Below are 16,403 nucleotides of genomic sequence, written 5' to 3' on the forward strand. Positions count from 1 at the left end.
TAGGTTTGTATTGTTTTACAATTTATAAACATGCAAGGTTTGTTTGTTCACTAAATTTTCTGTTGGTCTTTCCTTGGTGTGTTGTATTTTGACATTATTTCATATGTCACACAGCGTGCACAGTGTAGTTGGGATGTGGGTTTGGTGGCTAGCTTATCCAGATCACCTTCTGAAAGCATTTGGGCTGCCACAGAGCAGTTCCCGTCTGAATTTTTTAATACTTGGCATTAATCTTTGTAATGGGATTCTAAATTGTAGCAGGAAGGACTTTTTCCTCTTACTGAGGAAAGAATGTGACAATGTAGCTTTCTTCTCCCTTCAAAGCACTGAAACTGACATTTTACGCAGGGAGGGAGAGAAGTGGCCTGTTTCTCTATTTTTTCTGGAGCAGAGATTTTTTGGCAGGGGCAGATTTTAAACTGAGAGGTAGGAGGCAGCCCCCCCCTTCCCCCCGCAATACATCTGAAAATTAAATGCTACTGAAGTGTTTGTAGACAGGAATTGGACACTTGTATCCTGTGATTCAGTATTACTCTCCAATCCCGTATCTCATAATAATGTTTTTGTAGGAGCACCAATGTAAAGATAGATTTCAGTGTAACCTTTCTGAATGGTTTTTTAAAAGTCATTATGCCAATCATATCTCATAAGTGGGATAAATGACAGCGATGATCGTGCTGGCTCTATTCCCAGAGTGGATGGGTAAGCATTTTAGAAATATTAAACAATTATTAGTATGTTCTTTCTCCTGTCCCCAGTGCCTACTGGAACTACAAAATGAGGCTGTATTTATGTGGACAGCAGAACTGGAAAATGTAGCAACACTTTGTTTTAAGGCTCTGGAAAACTCAAATTATGGTGTACGAGTTGCAGTATCAAAACTTTTGGGAACAGTTATGGCTACAGCACTGATACCAAAGCAAGCAGCAGGTATTAAATATTGAATTGTCTATGCAAATATTATTATATAAGCTGGATATATTTTGTGTACTATTTGCAAATCTAGGCAGGGTCTGGTATGGTTTCAAATTGGATGGTGGACCGTAAGTTGAGATTCCTGAATTGCAGGGAGTTGGACTAGATGATCCTCAGGATCCCTTCCAACTCTACAATTCTGTTATTCTACTATAAAATTGTATTGTGGAGATTGTTGTTTTCTCTATTTTTACAGCTAGCCAAAGTTAAAGCAATTAATCTACACAAGGAAAGCATTGAGATAGAAACCCTTTGTGAATGAGTTATGTAATCATTTGTAATTGTCTGAAGGCTTTTACATATATTTAATAATCATTAAACTCTACTAAGTTTTTGTTGCCTTTGTTCCTGTAACAAGGCAGGCTCCTTGTCAAAATCACAGAAGTAATATGAGTCCAAGCAATTATTTAAAAGCATTCTATTAAATTAAATTACTACTTTTTTTCTTGAAGTGATGCGCCAAAATGTGAAGCGGGCTACACTGGAAGAGGTTTTGGAACTCATGGCCACTGGTTTTCTAAGAGGAGGATCTGGATTCTTAAAGAGCGGTGGTGAGATGTTAAAAGTAGGAGGATCTGTCAATCGAGAAGTGAGAGTTGGAGTTACACAGGTGTGTTTGCTCTCTTATTCTTCAGTAATTTTCACAGTGTTGTTATCTCTGCCTAGGCAAGTGCTCAAATTTCTATTGTTCCATAGAAAATGATCATTCTTATATTCATGTCTGTTGACTAAGCATGTCACAAATGTGCAGTTTTTTCATGCCATCAGATGAATATATTTAGCACATTGATAAATAAGTGAGACCTGTACAGGGACGTCTTTACCATTGGGCATAGTGGTGCGGCGAGCCAGGGCACCAAGCAGTTCAGAGCACCAGGCAGAGAGTCCGGGGAGGGGAGAGCGGGGAGGTAAGCGAGGTGGAGCGGGGGCTTGGTGCCTGCACGCCCCCAGCGCCCGTTGGAGGCAGGAAGGCTCCGGATGCTTTCCCGCAGTCCAGAGTTCTCTCTGCTGCCTCCGCGACACACCACCACCTCGGCCGAGTGGTGTGTGCTTGCATCCCAAGCTCTGCGCATAATAAACGTGACTCTACCACCACTCCCCCCATCCACTCCACCTTGAAAAATCCCCTCGCTCAAGGCTACACGCTGCAACTGCTGCCCCCATCTCCCCTCCCTCCTTCCCCTGCTTCTCCACCACCTTGCACGGAGCCTGCCTCCTCCCACTGCCCCCACCACCTCTGCACTCCTTCACATGAACCGTGTTTCCTTCCCCTGTCCAATCCCCTCCCAGTCACGCTCTCTCCTCCCCCCCTCTTCCCCAAGAAAGGATGGTGAGACTCAGTGAGTGCGCTTCTCTGCTGCGGCGACGCAGATGGCCCAACTCGCTTCGCCTGTCCCTGCCTGGATGAGACCCCCACCTGCCTTCCTTGCCATCCCCATTGCGCCCGGCTGCCCAGCCCCACATCATGATCCTGCTGCGGGAGCCAATGCCCGGGTGTGTGCGAGCAGCACGGGGCAGCAGCATGAGGACGGGAGCATCCTCAACAACTTTGGGGTCCCAACTCTGGGAATTGGGGGGGGGGGGCGTCGGAAGGATCTTTGCACCACGGCGCCAGATAGGCTTAAGATGGCCCTAGACCTGTATAACCAATTGATGTACAGTCATACCTCGGGTTGAAGTAGCTTCGGGTTGAGCGTTTTTGGGTTGCGCTCTGCGGCGACCCGGAAGTAACAGAAAGCATTACTTCCGTGTTTCGCCGCTTGCGCATGTGCAGACGCTCAAAAGGACGTCACGTGCATGCGTGGAAGCGGCGAATCGCAGCACATGGAGACGCGGGTTGCGTTCACTTCAGGATGTGAACGGGGCTCCGGGACGGAACCCGTTCGCATCCAGAGGTACCACTGTACCCCCAGCCTCTAAAAGGAGTACCTCTGTGCAGCGCTCCAGTCAGCCTGGACCAAAGGGCCTTGTAGTTCTCTTTTGGGCTTGCAAAGGATGCCTCCCTCCTTCACACCTCCACAGAGGCCTTAGTCTGCTGTGCTAAAAGATAGAAGCGGATGTGAAAGACCTCTGAGACTCTGAAGGGCTGCTGTTAGACAGAGTAGATGCTTACTGCACTTGTCTGACTGGCAGTTCCTGAAAATATTGCTATATTGTGGTGGGAGAAGGGGTTCTCCAGGGTCAGAAAAGGGGAAAATATCCATTTATTTTTATTTCGTTCATCATGAATCAAGGTAAGCGGTGAATCATAATGGTAGTGAGGACTGCGCTTCCAAAAGTATTCCTTCTACTTGTGGTAGCATTAGATAGAAGACATCATATATGTGAATCCATCCCTAAAATATGGTTGTTTTGCCTCAAAATCTTATAAAACCAGGGTCATTTAAGTCTTCTCTTTAGAGTTTCCCTTTGTTTGCCCCTCCCCTCTATTATGGAAATGTGTACAAATCCTTCCTTTCTGTGGTTGTGATATTTGTATTTTGAATTTGCAGGCTTACGTTGTCTTTGTCACAACATTAGGAGGTCAGTGGCTGGAGCGCAATTTTGCTACATTCTTGTCACATGTTCTAGATCTGGTTTCTCACCCTCGGGCAACGCAGACTCATGTAGAAGCGGTGTACTCTCGAAGATGTGTCTCCTTCATCCTCCGAGCCACTGTAGGAAGTTTATTGGGGGAGAAGGCACAGATTGCAGCTGCCAAAGATATATGCCAGGCAATTGGTAAACAGATGAAGGCAGTAGGTAAGAATGTTAAGGTCCAAATCAACATAATATATTCCTGTCCCATAAGTATGAAGGAATTTTTAAAGCTGTGAAAAAAAGGTCTATGACAGATAATCAAACAATATTATGTGCCCTCATAACACTGAAGTGCAGGCACAGTATGTAATAATCCATAAATACACTCTAAAATATCTAGCTGTGCTGACTGAATATATATATCAAATGCTAACTGCACCACAGCAATGAAATACAAAAGTATGGTTACTCGGAAGATGAAGAATGTTTAGGACAGCTCCCCCCCCCCAAAAAAACACATGCATATGCGGCATATGGGCATCAAGCTACTTGTGCTTGAGATCAGAGATCTAATTCCTAAAAATATTTTAAAACTGGCAGTAAGTAGGAGTCAGAACTTGGAAAATCAGTAATCGTGAAGAGAATTTAATGCTTTGGTTCTTTCCCTTCAGTTTTCAGACTCATCACTATTAGACATTTTTCATAAGCTAAGTTTCCATGGTGAAAATATAGAAACAATGGCATATTCCTTGATAATACTTTCTCATTCCTTCAGTAATTATCCGAAAGTAGCTCTCTTGTGATGAAATATAAAATACTTGTGATTGAAAGGCGGCTTTTAATGTAGGTTGCCAGCAAGTCATCTGAATGTATGCTAAACCAATCTCTGTTCTGTAAGAGTTGTCTCTTAAATTCTGTGGCATCTCAAACAAACACATGCAGCTCAGTTTCTTAGCTACTGTGTACAAGCAACTCTTGCATTTCTATAGTTCTTTATACTGATACTCTTCTAAATACTCCTCAAATTTACAAGAATGCTGGATGACACTCTCTCTTCTCCCACTGCTTTGCCAGAATCAGTTGTGAATGATGCTAATATTGAAAACAAATCAGGAGCAGCTGAAGTTGCTGCAAGTCAGCATGTGATGGTTTGTGCCCTTCAGGAGCTTGGGAGCCTAGTTCAGAGCCTAAGTGCCACTGCTTCACCTCTCATACAAGAGCCTTCTATAGGTAAGTTGTTAAGACTGTAATTTAATATACAGTTGCCTGTATAGAATTGTACTGTTCAACATCCTCGGTCCTGTATACCTGAAGGAGCGTCTCCACCCCCATCGTTCAGCCCGGACACTGAGATCCAGCGCCGAGGGCCTTCTGGCGGTTCCCTCATTGCGAGAAGTGAGGCTACAGGGAACCAGACAGAGGGCCTTCTCGGTAGTGGCGCCCGCCCTGTGGAACGCCCTCCCATCAGATGTCAAAGAGATAAAGAATTACCTGACATTCAGAAGACATCTTAAGGCAGCCCTGTTCAGGGAAGTTTTTAATATGTAATGCTGTACTGTTTTTAACACTGATTGGGAGCCGCCCAGAGTGGCTGGGGAGACTCAGCCAGATGGGCGGGGTATAAATAATAAATTATTATTATTATTATTATTATTATTATAACATCCACTTCTGTCTGCCAGCTTACTTGATTACCACTTGATTCTGGCATGAAAAACAAACCCAGCAAGACATGTGATGTAATCTAGAAAAATGCAAGGGCATTTACTGCCTCTGGTTTCAGCAGAATGTAAGCAATTCTGAGATTCTTTAGCCTGCACCCATAACAGCTAAACAAATTACCTAATATAAATGTATTTGTGTATACAGTTGTTGAGTAGTTACAAAATTTCACCAAGTAGTTATCAATATAGTTTTCCCCATAAGAACCTAGAGTCTGGAGAGTTCTGGTGAATGCCTCATTGTGTGTTTATTGAAATGAGAAATAAAATGGAAATTTAAAAGCATAAGTAAACTAATTTTAAATCTCATTCTGTTGAGTAATATTTAGACAGCTTGATTTACTATTAGATGGAGTGAAAGGGGACTGAATGGTATAGAGTATATCCTAGTATAGGAATCCATTATTGATTTCCCTTTAAGACTCACTGTTGTCTGTGTTGATTTCAGGATTGCTTGAGACTGTTACTTCAGTTCTTCTTCATCCAAGCATGGCTGCCCGACTTGCGGCTGCATGGTGCCTGCGTTGCGTAGCTGTGGCCTTGCCTTTCCAAGTGACTCCTTTCTTGGACCGGTGTGCTGAAAGGCTCAATAATTTGAAGACCTCACCAGAAGCTGTTAGTGGTTACAGTTTTGCAATGGCTGCTTTGCTAGGTGGAGTTCATCAGTGTCCTTTGGGCATTCCCCATGCAAAAGGAAAGGTGAGATACTATGAACATATGTGGCTTTGCATATTAAGTTCAAATCTTAACAACATAATAGCTACAGAAATAAAATGGAGTTTGCTTCTGCTGCCCTAATGCTAAACACATTCACTTGTTAAAACACCAATTTGTTGTTGGAAAGGGTCTGGCTGGCTACCTCCTGGCTATAAAATGCATTTAAACAGAAGAAGAAAAGATGCTACAGCAACCAGTATAATCACCTGCGGGCCATGGCATATCCATGTCAGCCCAGGTGCCTAAACTCTGACCTCTCTTGTGTCAATGAGAGAAGAAAATAATTAGTGCGTCACTCCTTACATTACTCTTTCTCTTAAATCTGTTTCCTAAATTTCACTATCCTTCTGCTTTCATTTGACCCAAAGAGTTCATTTGCATCCAAACATTCCCCTGGTTAATCTAGGCCACTGTTTCAGCAGCCAAATCCCTACTACCATTTCCCATTCCTTATTTAGTAATACTAGGGTTCCTCATTTCCTTGCAACTTTAAAATAAAGTTGGTTTGGGTACCCTATATATACACGGGTTTTTAGTTTTCTTTACTCTTCTGTAAATATTTTATTTTTGTTGAGTAAAGTCACACAGCCATTTTACACTTTATGCCATATTGGCGTAACGTGTGTTATTTTGAACCCAAATTGGAAGTGTTATTGCTAATTCCTTAAATAACTAAATAATTGAGAATAATGTGCAACTTCTTGTGACATTCAGGTTTAAAGATCTGAAAGTATTGCGCCTCCATGGTGACACATGCAAACTTTTGTGTTAGCACGTAATGTGTGATTAGAAATGGGCACATAATTGGCAACAATCTCCTTTTGTTTTCAGATGGTTGTTAGCATTGCAGAGGATCTCTTACGATCTGCTGCACAAAATAGCAGATTGTCTTTGCAGCGAACCCAGGCTGGATGGCTTTTGCTTGGTGCTCTGATGACTTTAGGTATGTAAAACAGCGGCTGGTTTTATCACTGTGGTGTAGGACAGTCCTGGTATTCTTAATAAGGTTGTCTGATTAGTCTTGACAGTAAAAATTCCTTAAAGTTGTTATAGTCAGCAGAATAAACCAAGCTCTTCAGAAGTTCATATTTGTAACTGGGGAGATACTTTCTAAAGATCTTTAAATTAGCTTTATTTGATTAAACTTTTAATGCTAAAGACATAGTGTGTAAAAATACAAATATTCCTATAATCTTACATCACATGCATTAGTTACATTGATTACTGGCTACCTTTCCAAGTACTGTAAAAATGGCCAAAGTGGCATACAAAATGTGACTTTAAAAAAAAGAAAAGAAAAGCACACAATAATGGCATTGGAGTATTTTTAGTGTCATTTGGTTATTTTTTGTTTGTTTGTTGAGAATTGTTTAAAATCTACAGTAATTTGCCTTCTTACCCTTAGGTCCGTCTGCTGTTCGTTACCATCTTCCCAAAATGTTACTGCTGTGGCGAAATGTATTTCCCCGATCTTTGAAGGAGTTGGAAGCAGAGAAAGCTCGTGGAGATTCCTTCACATGGCAAGTAACACTGGAAGGACGTGCAGGAGCTCTCTGTGGTAAGAATCTCAAAGATACAGTTAACAGTTCCTGAATTATTTCAATCGGTTTTACCTGTAACATTGTGAAAAGATTCATGTTCAAATCTGAATACTAAATGGCCTTGAACAAGTTCCACTTCCAGTGTCACAGGGCCTTGTAAAATGCCCTGAGATCCTTGGAGGAATGCTGGGATATAAATGTCGCAAGTAAATAGTGTATAAAGGTAACGTAAGAGTTTGGCTTATTCAGAAAGCTGAGAGAGTAAAAAAAAAAAAGGTTCATTCGTAGTGGTACATGTGGCTCCTAAGGAAAAGATGCCTGATGAGGGAGACAAGTGGGGTAGTATTCGATTCAACCTGTCCTTCCTATAGCAATGCAAGCTTGGCTGAAACAATATAGACAGGTAGCAATAGTGGATAGCATGGGTGGGGCATTGTGGTTCACTTGGCTTCTTGAATGTCTCTGCTGATTAGGGAAAGCACTGGCATTTTGCCAGCAGCTGAACTGCAGTTTCTTTTTGATAGTTAACATTTCCTTGTTTGCTTACATAGTTTAAAATGTGACCAATGCATTTTTCATTATTAGCTATGAGAAGTTTTGTTGCTCACTGTCCCGAACTTCTAACAGAGGATGTTATTCGAAAACTGATGACTCCTATAGAATGTGCTATGACAATGATGTCTCAGTAAGTATAGTTTCCACAATGGTGAAGCAATTTCCCCTCAAAATCCTCTGTAGTCTGCATAACCAGAAAAAGTCAGAGAAGTTCTTATTTTAAATTCAAAATGAAGAAACAATCAACACTAACTTCTTAAAGTTAATTTTATGTCCTGTCTTACTTTTTTGATTTTTAACATTTCCATTTTTAAACTAAATGTTATTTCTTGTTTTATGGAAGGCACAAATCTTCTTTAAAAATACTTTCAAAAATAATTTATTCTGCATAAAATGAAATTGTGTGTATATCACATAGCAACTCAGGGATAGACCTTGCTTATAACAGTATTAAAAGTTAGACTTCAACCTAGTGCATCCTACCAGAAAGGTTACCACTAACACAATGGGACTTCCCTCCACTTCTCTCCCCCCCCCAGGGTGCTCCCTATGCTGTCCTCAAATCTGCTCTAGATGCTTGGAGGAACCTCCAGAACAGATTTTGTGGGGCGCAGGGGAGTTGTGTTGTGCAAGGGGAAATCCTTCCCCTGATGGAACCTTAGTCTTAGTATTATGTTGAATACAAGCCATTGCATCAACAGTTTACTATGTCATGATTTTTACTAGTAATTAATCTGGACTTCTTTTTAACACAATAGCATTCCCTCTGTAATAAAAGCCCATGGAGCTCATCTGAAGGCTAGTGCAGCAATGGTCCGATTAAGACTTTATGACATCTTGGCTTTGTTACCACCAAAAACATATGAAGGTAATTGCACTGAATTGTTGCTTATTGCTCTTAATGCTTGGGTCCACATCCCTTATATTCTTACGTAGGCTTTTAAAAACTTTAAAGTAGTCACAAAATTGAAAATAGTAACAAGATTGGTAGCATTTCTATGAACAAATAATGTATTTTTCTGGAGGACATTTGGCAGAATCACAGTGCTCACATATACACATCTGCACACCTTTACAAAGATTAGAAATAACCCTATGCAGTAATATTCAGTAATACATATACCAGCTGTGCCTCTAAGCAATGGTCCTGGGTAACTCACAAATACAATGTAGGATTGTTAATGATATCAAGCAGCAGTAGCCTCCCTGGCCTTGGAGTGCAGGGTGTCTAGTTAATATCTGAAACTTCAGATGCTCTCCAAGCCCCTCTACTCTATACACACAAACAACAACAATGTAATAATAATAAATAAATAGAAATAAAAATGTGCACTCCACCCCCAAGACCATTCCGTTATAACTATCCAACTCCTCTACTCTTCTGTTGACTGAACTCCAGCTTGGAGGATAATCACTGGATGGTACCTTTGATTTCTTCAACCCCTGTCTCAGTGAGGTTCAGTTGGAGAAATAAACTACCTGAAAAAGCTTTTACTTTTCTTTCTGGTATTTGGCTGGTTTCCCAATAGATTTTAGTTTTTTGGCACCGTGCTCTTTGAGGGCCTCTCTGGTAGTACTATAGTAAAGCAGTAGAGTTCTCTTTGCCAGTGGACACTAGAATCGGTGCATCTAGCTGTACAAGACTACCTGACTTTTCAGGCAGGTGAATGTGGGCTTCTCACGGGTTATAGCTTCCCAAGAATAATATTAGTACTGATTTTCCTGTACTACACCATCCTTCTTTGGGAACTATTTCTGTTTCATATAATGCCTGTTGAATCACAGGATGTAAAATGTATTATATTTTGACGTTGTCCCCTTCCAATTACTTTACTTCAGGGTCATTTAATGCACTTCTTCGGGAGCTGGTGGCAGAATTTACTTTGACAGACAACTCTGCTAATACTACTACATCTCTGCTTAGATCACTTTGCCATTATGATGACAGTGTTCTTCTTGGCTCCTGGCTGCAGGAAACAGACCATAAATCAATTGAAGATCAGGTATCAAATCCTTTAAAATCATTCCCCAAACATCTAGTTTTCTGTCTTTTTCAAGGCTCTTGAGCAAATCCACTGTTGTTATTTTTACAGTGACCAGCACATATTTGTAATACTTCTACTGATTTCTAAATATAGAGGTTTAAGTTAGACTCAATTATAATTTGATTTTCCTTAGAGTTATGAAAAATGTTGTGTCTTGTAGAGTTTGTGAGAGATGCCAGAACAGAGTCAACCCTAAACTTCAACTCTTAAGCATGCTATAGCAGAGCAGGCGAAGATGCCATAGAGTTAGAAAAGAATAAAGTCACATAATAAGCATGTTTTTGAAAAAGAAATAAGGCAATGGACCCTGCTGCTGTTGCTGCTCAAAGTATTACAGTAGGGCATCTAATAGTATAGTCATGGTGTGTGTTTCCTTCTCATACTTTCCAAATGAAACGCTTATGTGAGACTGCTTGATCTGTAATTGCCCTTATCATGTGAGTTCTGTGCAGTACTGGTAACCACGTGACTGGGCACAAGCAAAGCAATTTTACTTGAATTATACATACTGGCTCAAACCTTCCATGGATGTATTTAGTTTGATGAACTGAAGCTCCTTCCATTAATACAGTCATGGAAGAACCCATTCCTTTAAAACAAGCATCACAGTGCTAAAAGCTAGGATCCGTGCCTTAGAGTTGAATCTCCTTTTTTGTCCTTGAAATAATGGAGACACCTCAGAAGTATATAGGTTCCCTTGAACAATAATAATTTAGAAACAAAAATCTTTGGAAAATGTATAATACGAAGCGATAAGTGTTACATGTTTATCATATTTCAAGTGTTCTGATGCTTTACAGCTCCAGCCAAACAGTGCCTCTGGAAGTGGTGCTCTAGAACATGATCCATCTTCCATTTATTTGCGCATCCCTGCTGGTGAAGCTGTTCCTGGTCCTCTTCCTTTGGGAGTGTCAGTCATAGATGCCTCAGTTGCTCTCTTTGGAGTGGTTTTCCCTCATGTTTCCTACAAGCACAGGTCTGTTTATAACCAGGGTGGCTAACCTTTGTTGGCCTTAGAGCCACAGTGACAACCCACTTGAACTTGCAAGCCACACACACATGCATACACCATGCAAATTAGCTGGGGAGTGTCATTATTGCCTCCTCCTCTGCTCATCAAATGACTAATCAAACGACTGAGAAAAGGCTGACTCTTGTGCCAGTATACAGATCAGGGCACTGGACTTTGCTCAATGTAGCACTGTCTACTTTAATTTTCGTTCTTTTTGCTGCTGCTACCAAAATTAGTAAGATCCCAGGGCCAAGGGGGCAGATTAGGGCCCCTGAACTAAGGTGTAGGCCCCCCAGCAAAGTCTGTTTGTGAATATGTCATTATAGTGCTATTTAATTGAACAGTATCAAGGCTTAAATTAGCTATTAAGAAATTTGTCCACCTTTTTAAAAGTTTAAAATTTTGTGTTATCTTTTTTATTTATAATCTGCATTATAGAGCATTTATTCAACACTTACTGTTGTGCTCACGCAACGTAATGTTTTCCCTCCTCCCTTCTTTCCTCACCCCTGCAATGCCACACCCTCCAAAATCTTCTCCAGAGGGTTGAGGTGATGTTAAAAGAGGAAGGAAAGTCACATTATGTAAGTGGGGACAGTTCTTGCCAAGCCTAGTTTTGGAGCTTCTGTATTGTAGCAGCAGCAGCAACGCTATCAGCAGCTTGCCTGGTGAATTCATTTGATGGCACTGTTAGATGAACAAATAGTCCAAGAGCAAATTTCACTTGAAAGCATAATTTGAAGTACATTATATTACATTGTGGCATAGTCATTGGCCACACAGAGGCACCTTACAGTCATCACCTTTAAAGCCTGTGGGTTTTATAGCTCTTTTATCACGTCAAGGAATATCTTTCTCATAATATATGTATTTACAGGCTACAGATGTTGGATCATTTTGCAGAATGTGTCAAGCAGGCAAAAGGTGTTCGTCAGCAAGCTGTGCAGCTTAATATTTTTACTGCTGTTCTTAGTGCATTAAAGGTAAATCTGCTTTAAGAGGTATAATGCTGTCTTTTTGCTGTGTACTATATTTCCTATCCTACTGTAATTATAACAAGGCTACAGTTGTGAGGCATAGAATGTTAATGTATGCATACAAATTCATTTCTGATCACTATTATTGCGCTAATATCAGTGCCCCCATATCAAAGGATCAGAGGTGCTGAGATAACTTAAAAATGGAGTCCATTAACACTGTTCCATAAACTTGTTATGTGAGCCTTAGTGGAAGACTTTGCACAATGATGTGTCAGAAGCTGTGTCACAGCATGCAAAATATGATGCATCACCTATGCTACAGTTTGAAGGTGTTGTGCCCTTTTTAATAAGTCAAAAAAGCCCCCCTTTGAGTGGAAGAGCACCTTTATTCTTCTGGTTATGTGACATCTGCCAAAACGTGTGAAAGCTTAAACCTTTCCCTGACTGGAAATGTGGGAAAGTCATTTGCAGAAACAGTAGTTGTGAATATGGGTATTATATGGTGTGTATCTGTAAATATTTATATGTTGTCTTCTGTTAAAGGGCTTAGCTGAGAATAAAAGTACTTTAGGGCCAGAAGAAGTTCGCAAGTCTGCCTTGACACTAGTTATGGGGGCCCTTGACAACCCTAACCCCATTCTGAGATGTGCTGCAGGAGAAGCTCTTGGCAGAATGGCACAGGTGGTGGGAGAAGCAACTTTCATTGCCAGAATGGCTCAGTACAGCTTTGACAAGTACGTTGAACATTTTGCTTGAAGCAAAAGGAGAATTTTGTTTGCCATTTATCATTGCCCTGTGTGACAGGGGAGTATAGTTTTATATCGAATATAGTTTTTGTTGAATATAGTTTGTTTTGCTATGCATGCAAATATGAAAATGTGCACAGCTTAAAAACTGCATATAATTTCTAATTTTGGTTCTTAATACCTTAAGAAGGAAGTAACATGGCTGTAAGCATTTAAGTGTAAGGCGCTGATTGCTTTTGCCTACCTTGGTCATTTGAAATGTTTTCTCTTTATGTGATCTTGAAAAATAATACAGTACACATTTAACTTGTGCACATTCAGCTTTATGGGTGTGGCAAAAGGGGGGGGAGGAAAATGGGTGGGGTTCCAGGAAGAATGACTTTGACAATCCCACCTACCATTGAACCCAGTGGGTTTTGACTATATGTGATTTTGGCTTTAGGCACAATCTCTGGAAGGTAACCCTTACGTAAATTGTGGACTTACTGTATTGGATTGTTTGTCTTTATTTGACATCAACAAAAATGGTATTAGCTACAGATTTAACAAAAATTAAACTTTACCAAAATCTTGATAGGCTGAAATCTGCTAGAGACGTCGTGGCAAGAACAGGCCATTCCTTGGCTCTTGGCTGTCTCCACCGCTACGTTGGAGGAATAGGTTCTGGGCAGCACTTGAAAACCAGTGTCAGCATTCTGTTAGCACTGGCACAAGATGGAACATCCCCTGAAGTCCAGGTAAAGCAGATGTATAATATTCAGCACAGTATAATAAGGATTATACACTTTTTAATGCTTCATTCTGTATGCAGATGTTTTTAACAATATTATGAATGGCAAAAGAATCAGGCAGAAAATTCTGCAAACTTTTTTTAAACAAAGGTTTCTGAGCATAAGCACCCATGTTTTGTTGTTTCAACCACTTTTCAGTTATAAATAGCCATGCTACCTATTTGGTAAACAATCTGAAAATGTTTCTCTATAAGCGCTACTCTAAGCAGGTACTACGCACAACCCAGCCATACTTTATTTCTCTATTATTTTCTGTTCAACTGTTTCTATAATGAGCTCTAGGTGACGTATATGATCATTGTGTGCCCCTCCCTTTCATACCTTCCGAACAGTCCTGCAAGATAGAATTCTCTTCTAAATGCCTGAATTGGGAAACTGGACAAAGTAACTGGACAAAGTGCTTTTCACCCTCAATAATCCCCTTATACCTTTCTTCCCTCACCAGTCAAACCTGCTTGGATTCAGTCTCCTAAATCTTGTCTCATCCACACTCTGTTCCAGCTGAATTAACTGATAGCATTCTACTTCATTTCCCTACCATGAAATTCTCAAATCTTTCTTCAAGTGGGCATACCTAGAAGTTACACATGCTTATTTCAGTATGGGGGAGCTTGAAAATTATACCACATAGAGTAAAAGCATAATGCTAAAAAATAAAATAAAAATACTAACAGCTTGTTAATACATAAGTTTAAATACTGTTGCTGTAGATGAAGCATCCCATTATCAAACTCCTGAAGTCTCAGGGAATAAAAATGCCTTCATAATTTGGGTATCCCCACTATTTGTTGAAGGGACGTGGGTGGTGCTGTGGGTTAAACCACAGAGCTCTAGGGCTTGCCAATCAGAAGGTCACCGGTTCGAATCCCCGCGACGGGTGAGCTTCCATTGCATGGTCCCTTCTCCTGCCAACCTAGCAGTTTGAAAGCACGTCAAAGTGCAAGTAGATAAATAGGTACCTCTCCAGCGGGAAGGTAAACAGTGTTTCCGTGCGCTGTTCTGGTTTGCCAGAAGCGGCTTAGTCATGCTGGCCACATGACCCGGAAGCTGTACGCCGGTTCCCTCAGCCAGTAAAGCGAGATGAGCGCCACAACCCCAGAGTCGTTCCGCAACTGGACCTAACAGTCAGGGGTCCCTTTATCTTTACCTTTACTACTTGTTAGTGTTTCATTAACGTTAGTGCTGGTGGTCCACTTAACAGAAAACTTAAACCATGTTGTGGGCCCTGATGGCTCTGCTTCCTCCCTTTTTAGTTCTGTGGGACATGAGCAGGGTCTGTGCTTCGATTTCCTTAATAATTGTCAGAAAGTGGGGCTTCAGAGTTACTTTTCCAAGCCTGAGAGAGAGAGAGATAATGTGATGAAGACTCGGAACCGCTGTGCTAAAGTGGCAACCATACCCTACCATAGTCTTAGTGAACTGTGCCAAAGATATATGACTAACCTGTTAATTATTCTTCCAGACATGGTCTCTCCATTCGCTTGCTTTAATAGTGGACTCTAGTGGACCAATGTACCGTGGATACGTAGAGCCTACTCTGTCTTTGGTTCTCACACTACTTTTGACAGTGCCTCCATCACATACAGAAGTACACCAATGTTTGGGTCGATGTCTAGGTGCTATAATAACAACTGTTGGCCCGGAGCTGCAAGGTTAGTGTACAAAGCAATAAAAATGAGGGTCATAATCCTCCTGTTAAGTTGCGTGCACGTTATATTACACATTTTTAAAAATAAATCAATTTTTTTCCAACTTCCAAACAAAGATACCTAAGATTGCAGCCTTAAAGCAAAATCCTAGTCATGTTTACTCAGAAGTCGGTCCTATTGAGTTCAATGGGACTTACTCCCAGGCAAGTATGATTAGGATTGTGGCTTTAGTGCTGTTCCAGTCTCTCTCCATTTTATTTCTTCTGCCTGAGGACATTCTGGTTGCTGGTGTGAATCCTAATGTAGCTGGTGGTGCTGTGGTCTAAACCACTGAACATCTTGGTCTTTCTGATCAGAAGGTTGGTGGTTCAAATCTGCATGATGGGGTGAGCTCCTGTTGCTCTGTCCCAGCTCCTGCCAACCTAGCAGTTTAAATGCATCCCAGTGCAAGTAGATAAATAGGTACCACTACAGTGGGAAAGTAAATGGTGTTTCCATGCACTCTGGCACTCCTTGTGGTGTCCAGAACTGGTTTAGTCATGTTGGCCACATGACCCAGAAAGCTGTCTGTGGACAAATGCCGGCTCCCTCAGCCTGAAAAACAAGATGAGTGCCACAACCCCATAGTTACCTTTGACTGGACTTAACCATCCAGAGGTCTTTTACCTTTACCTTTTACCTTCTGGTCAAACAGGGACAACCAACAATAATGTCCAGATAGGTGTGCTATACAGTGGTGCCTCGCAAGACGAAATTAATCCGTTCCGTGAGGCTCTTCGTATAGCGGTTTTTTCGTCTTGCGAAGCAAGCCCATTGACAGCTTAGCGGATTAGCGCTACAGCTGTCAAGCGGCTTCCAGCGATCAGCTGTTAAGCGGCTTATCAGCGGAACAGCTGATAAACGGCTTAGCGGCTTAAAAAAAGGGCGAAAAAAGCGAAAAAAAACCACGGGGGGGGATGCAAGATTTTTTTCGTCTTGCGAAGCAACCCCATAGGGGAATTCGTTTTACGAAGCGCCTCCAAAACGGAAAACCCTTTCGTCTAGCGGGTTTTTCGTCTTGCGAGGCGTTCATCTTGCGGGGCACCACTGTATATAGGAGATGTGGGTGGCGCTGTGGGTAAAACCTCAGTGCCTAGGGCTTGCTGATCACA

General features: G+C 41.3%; 1 protein-coding gene across 1 annotated transcript in view; it reads left to right on the forward strand.

Moving 5' to 3' along the window:
• The window catches only part of HEATR5B (HEAT repeat containing 5B), a 47,118-nt gene that overhangs the window by 6,567 nt on the left and 24,148 nt on the right, over nucleotides 1-16,403 (forward strand). Inside the window, exons 6-20 of the mRNA XM_081905337.1 lie at nucleotides 759-930; nucleotides 1,428-1,585; nucleotides 3,468-3,717; nucleotides 4,570-4,725; nucleotides 5,665-5,915; nucleotides 6,765-6,876; nucleotides 7,339-7,491; nucleotides 8,060-8,159; nucleotides 8,788-8,897; nucleotides 9,869-10,032; nucleotides 10,875-11,050; nucleotides 11,964-12,069; nucleotides 12,610-12,800; nucleotides 13,390-13,549; nucleotides 15,066-15,255. Coding sequence (XP_081761463.1) covers nucleotides 759-930; nucleotides 1,428-1,585; nucleotides 3,468-3,717; nucleotides 4,570-4,725; nucleotides 5,665-5,915; nucleotides 6,765-6,876; nucleotides 7,339-7,491; nucleotides 8,060-8,159; nucleotides 8,788-8,897; nucleotides 9,869-10,032; nucleotides 10,875-11,050; nucleotides 11,964-12,069; nucleotides 12,610-12,800; nucleotides 13,390-13,549; nucleotides 15,066-15,255 — 2,449 coding nt within the window. The remainder of the gene's footprint in view (nucleotides 1-758; nucleotides 931-1,427; nucleotides 1,586-3,467; nucleotides 3,718-4,569; nucleotides 4,726-5,664; nucleotides 5,916-6,764; nucleotides 6,877-7,338; nucleotides 7,492-8,059; nucleotides 8,160-8,787; nucleotides 8,898-9,868; nucleotides 10,033-10,874; nucleotides 11,051-11,963; nucleotides 12,070-12,609; nucleotides 12,801-13,389; nucleotides 13,550-15,065; nucleotides 15,256-16,403) is intronic.

Source organism: Podarcis melisellensis (assembly GCF_964234715.1).
Source record: "Podarcis melisellensis genome assembly, chromosome: 3".
Taxonomy (NCBI): domain Eukaryota; kingdom Metazoa; phylum Chordata; class Lepidosauria; order Squamata; family Lacertidae; genus Podarcis; species Podarcis melisellensis.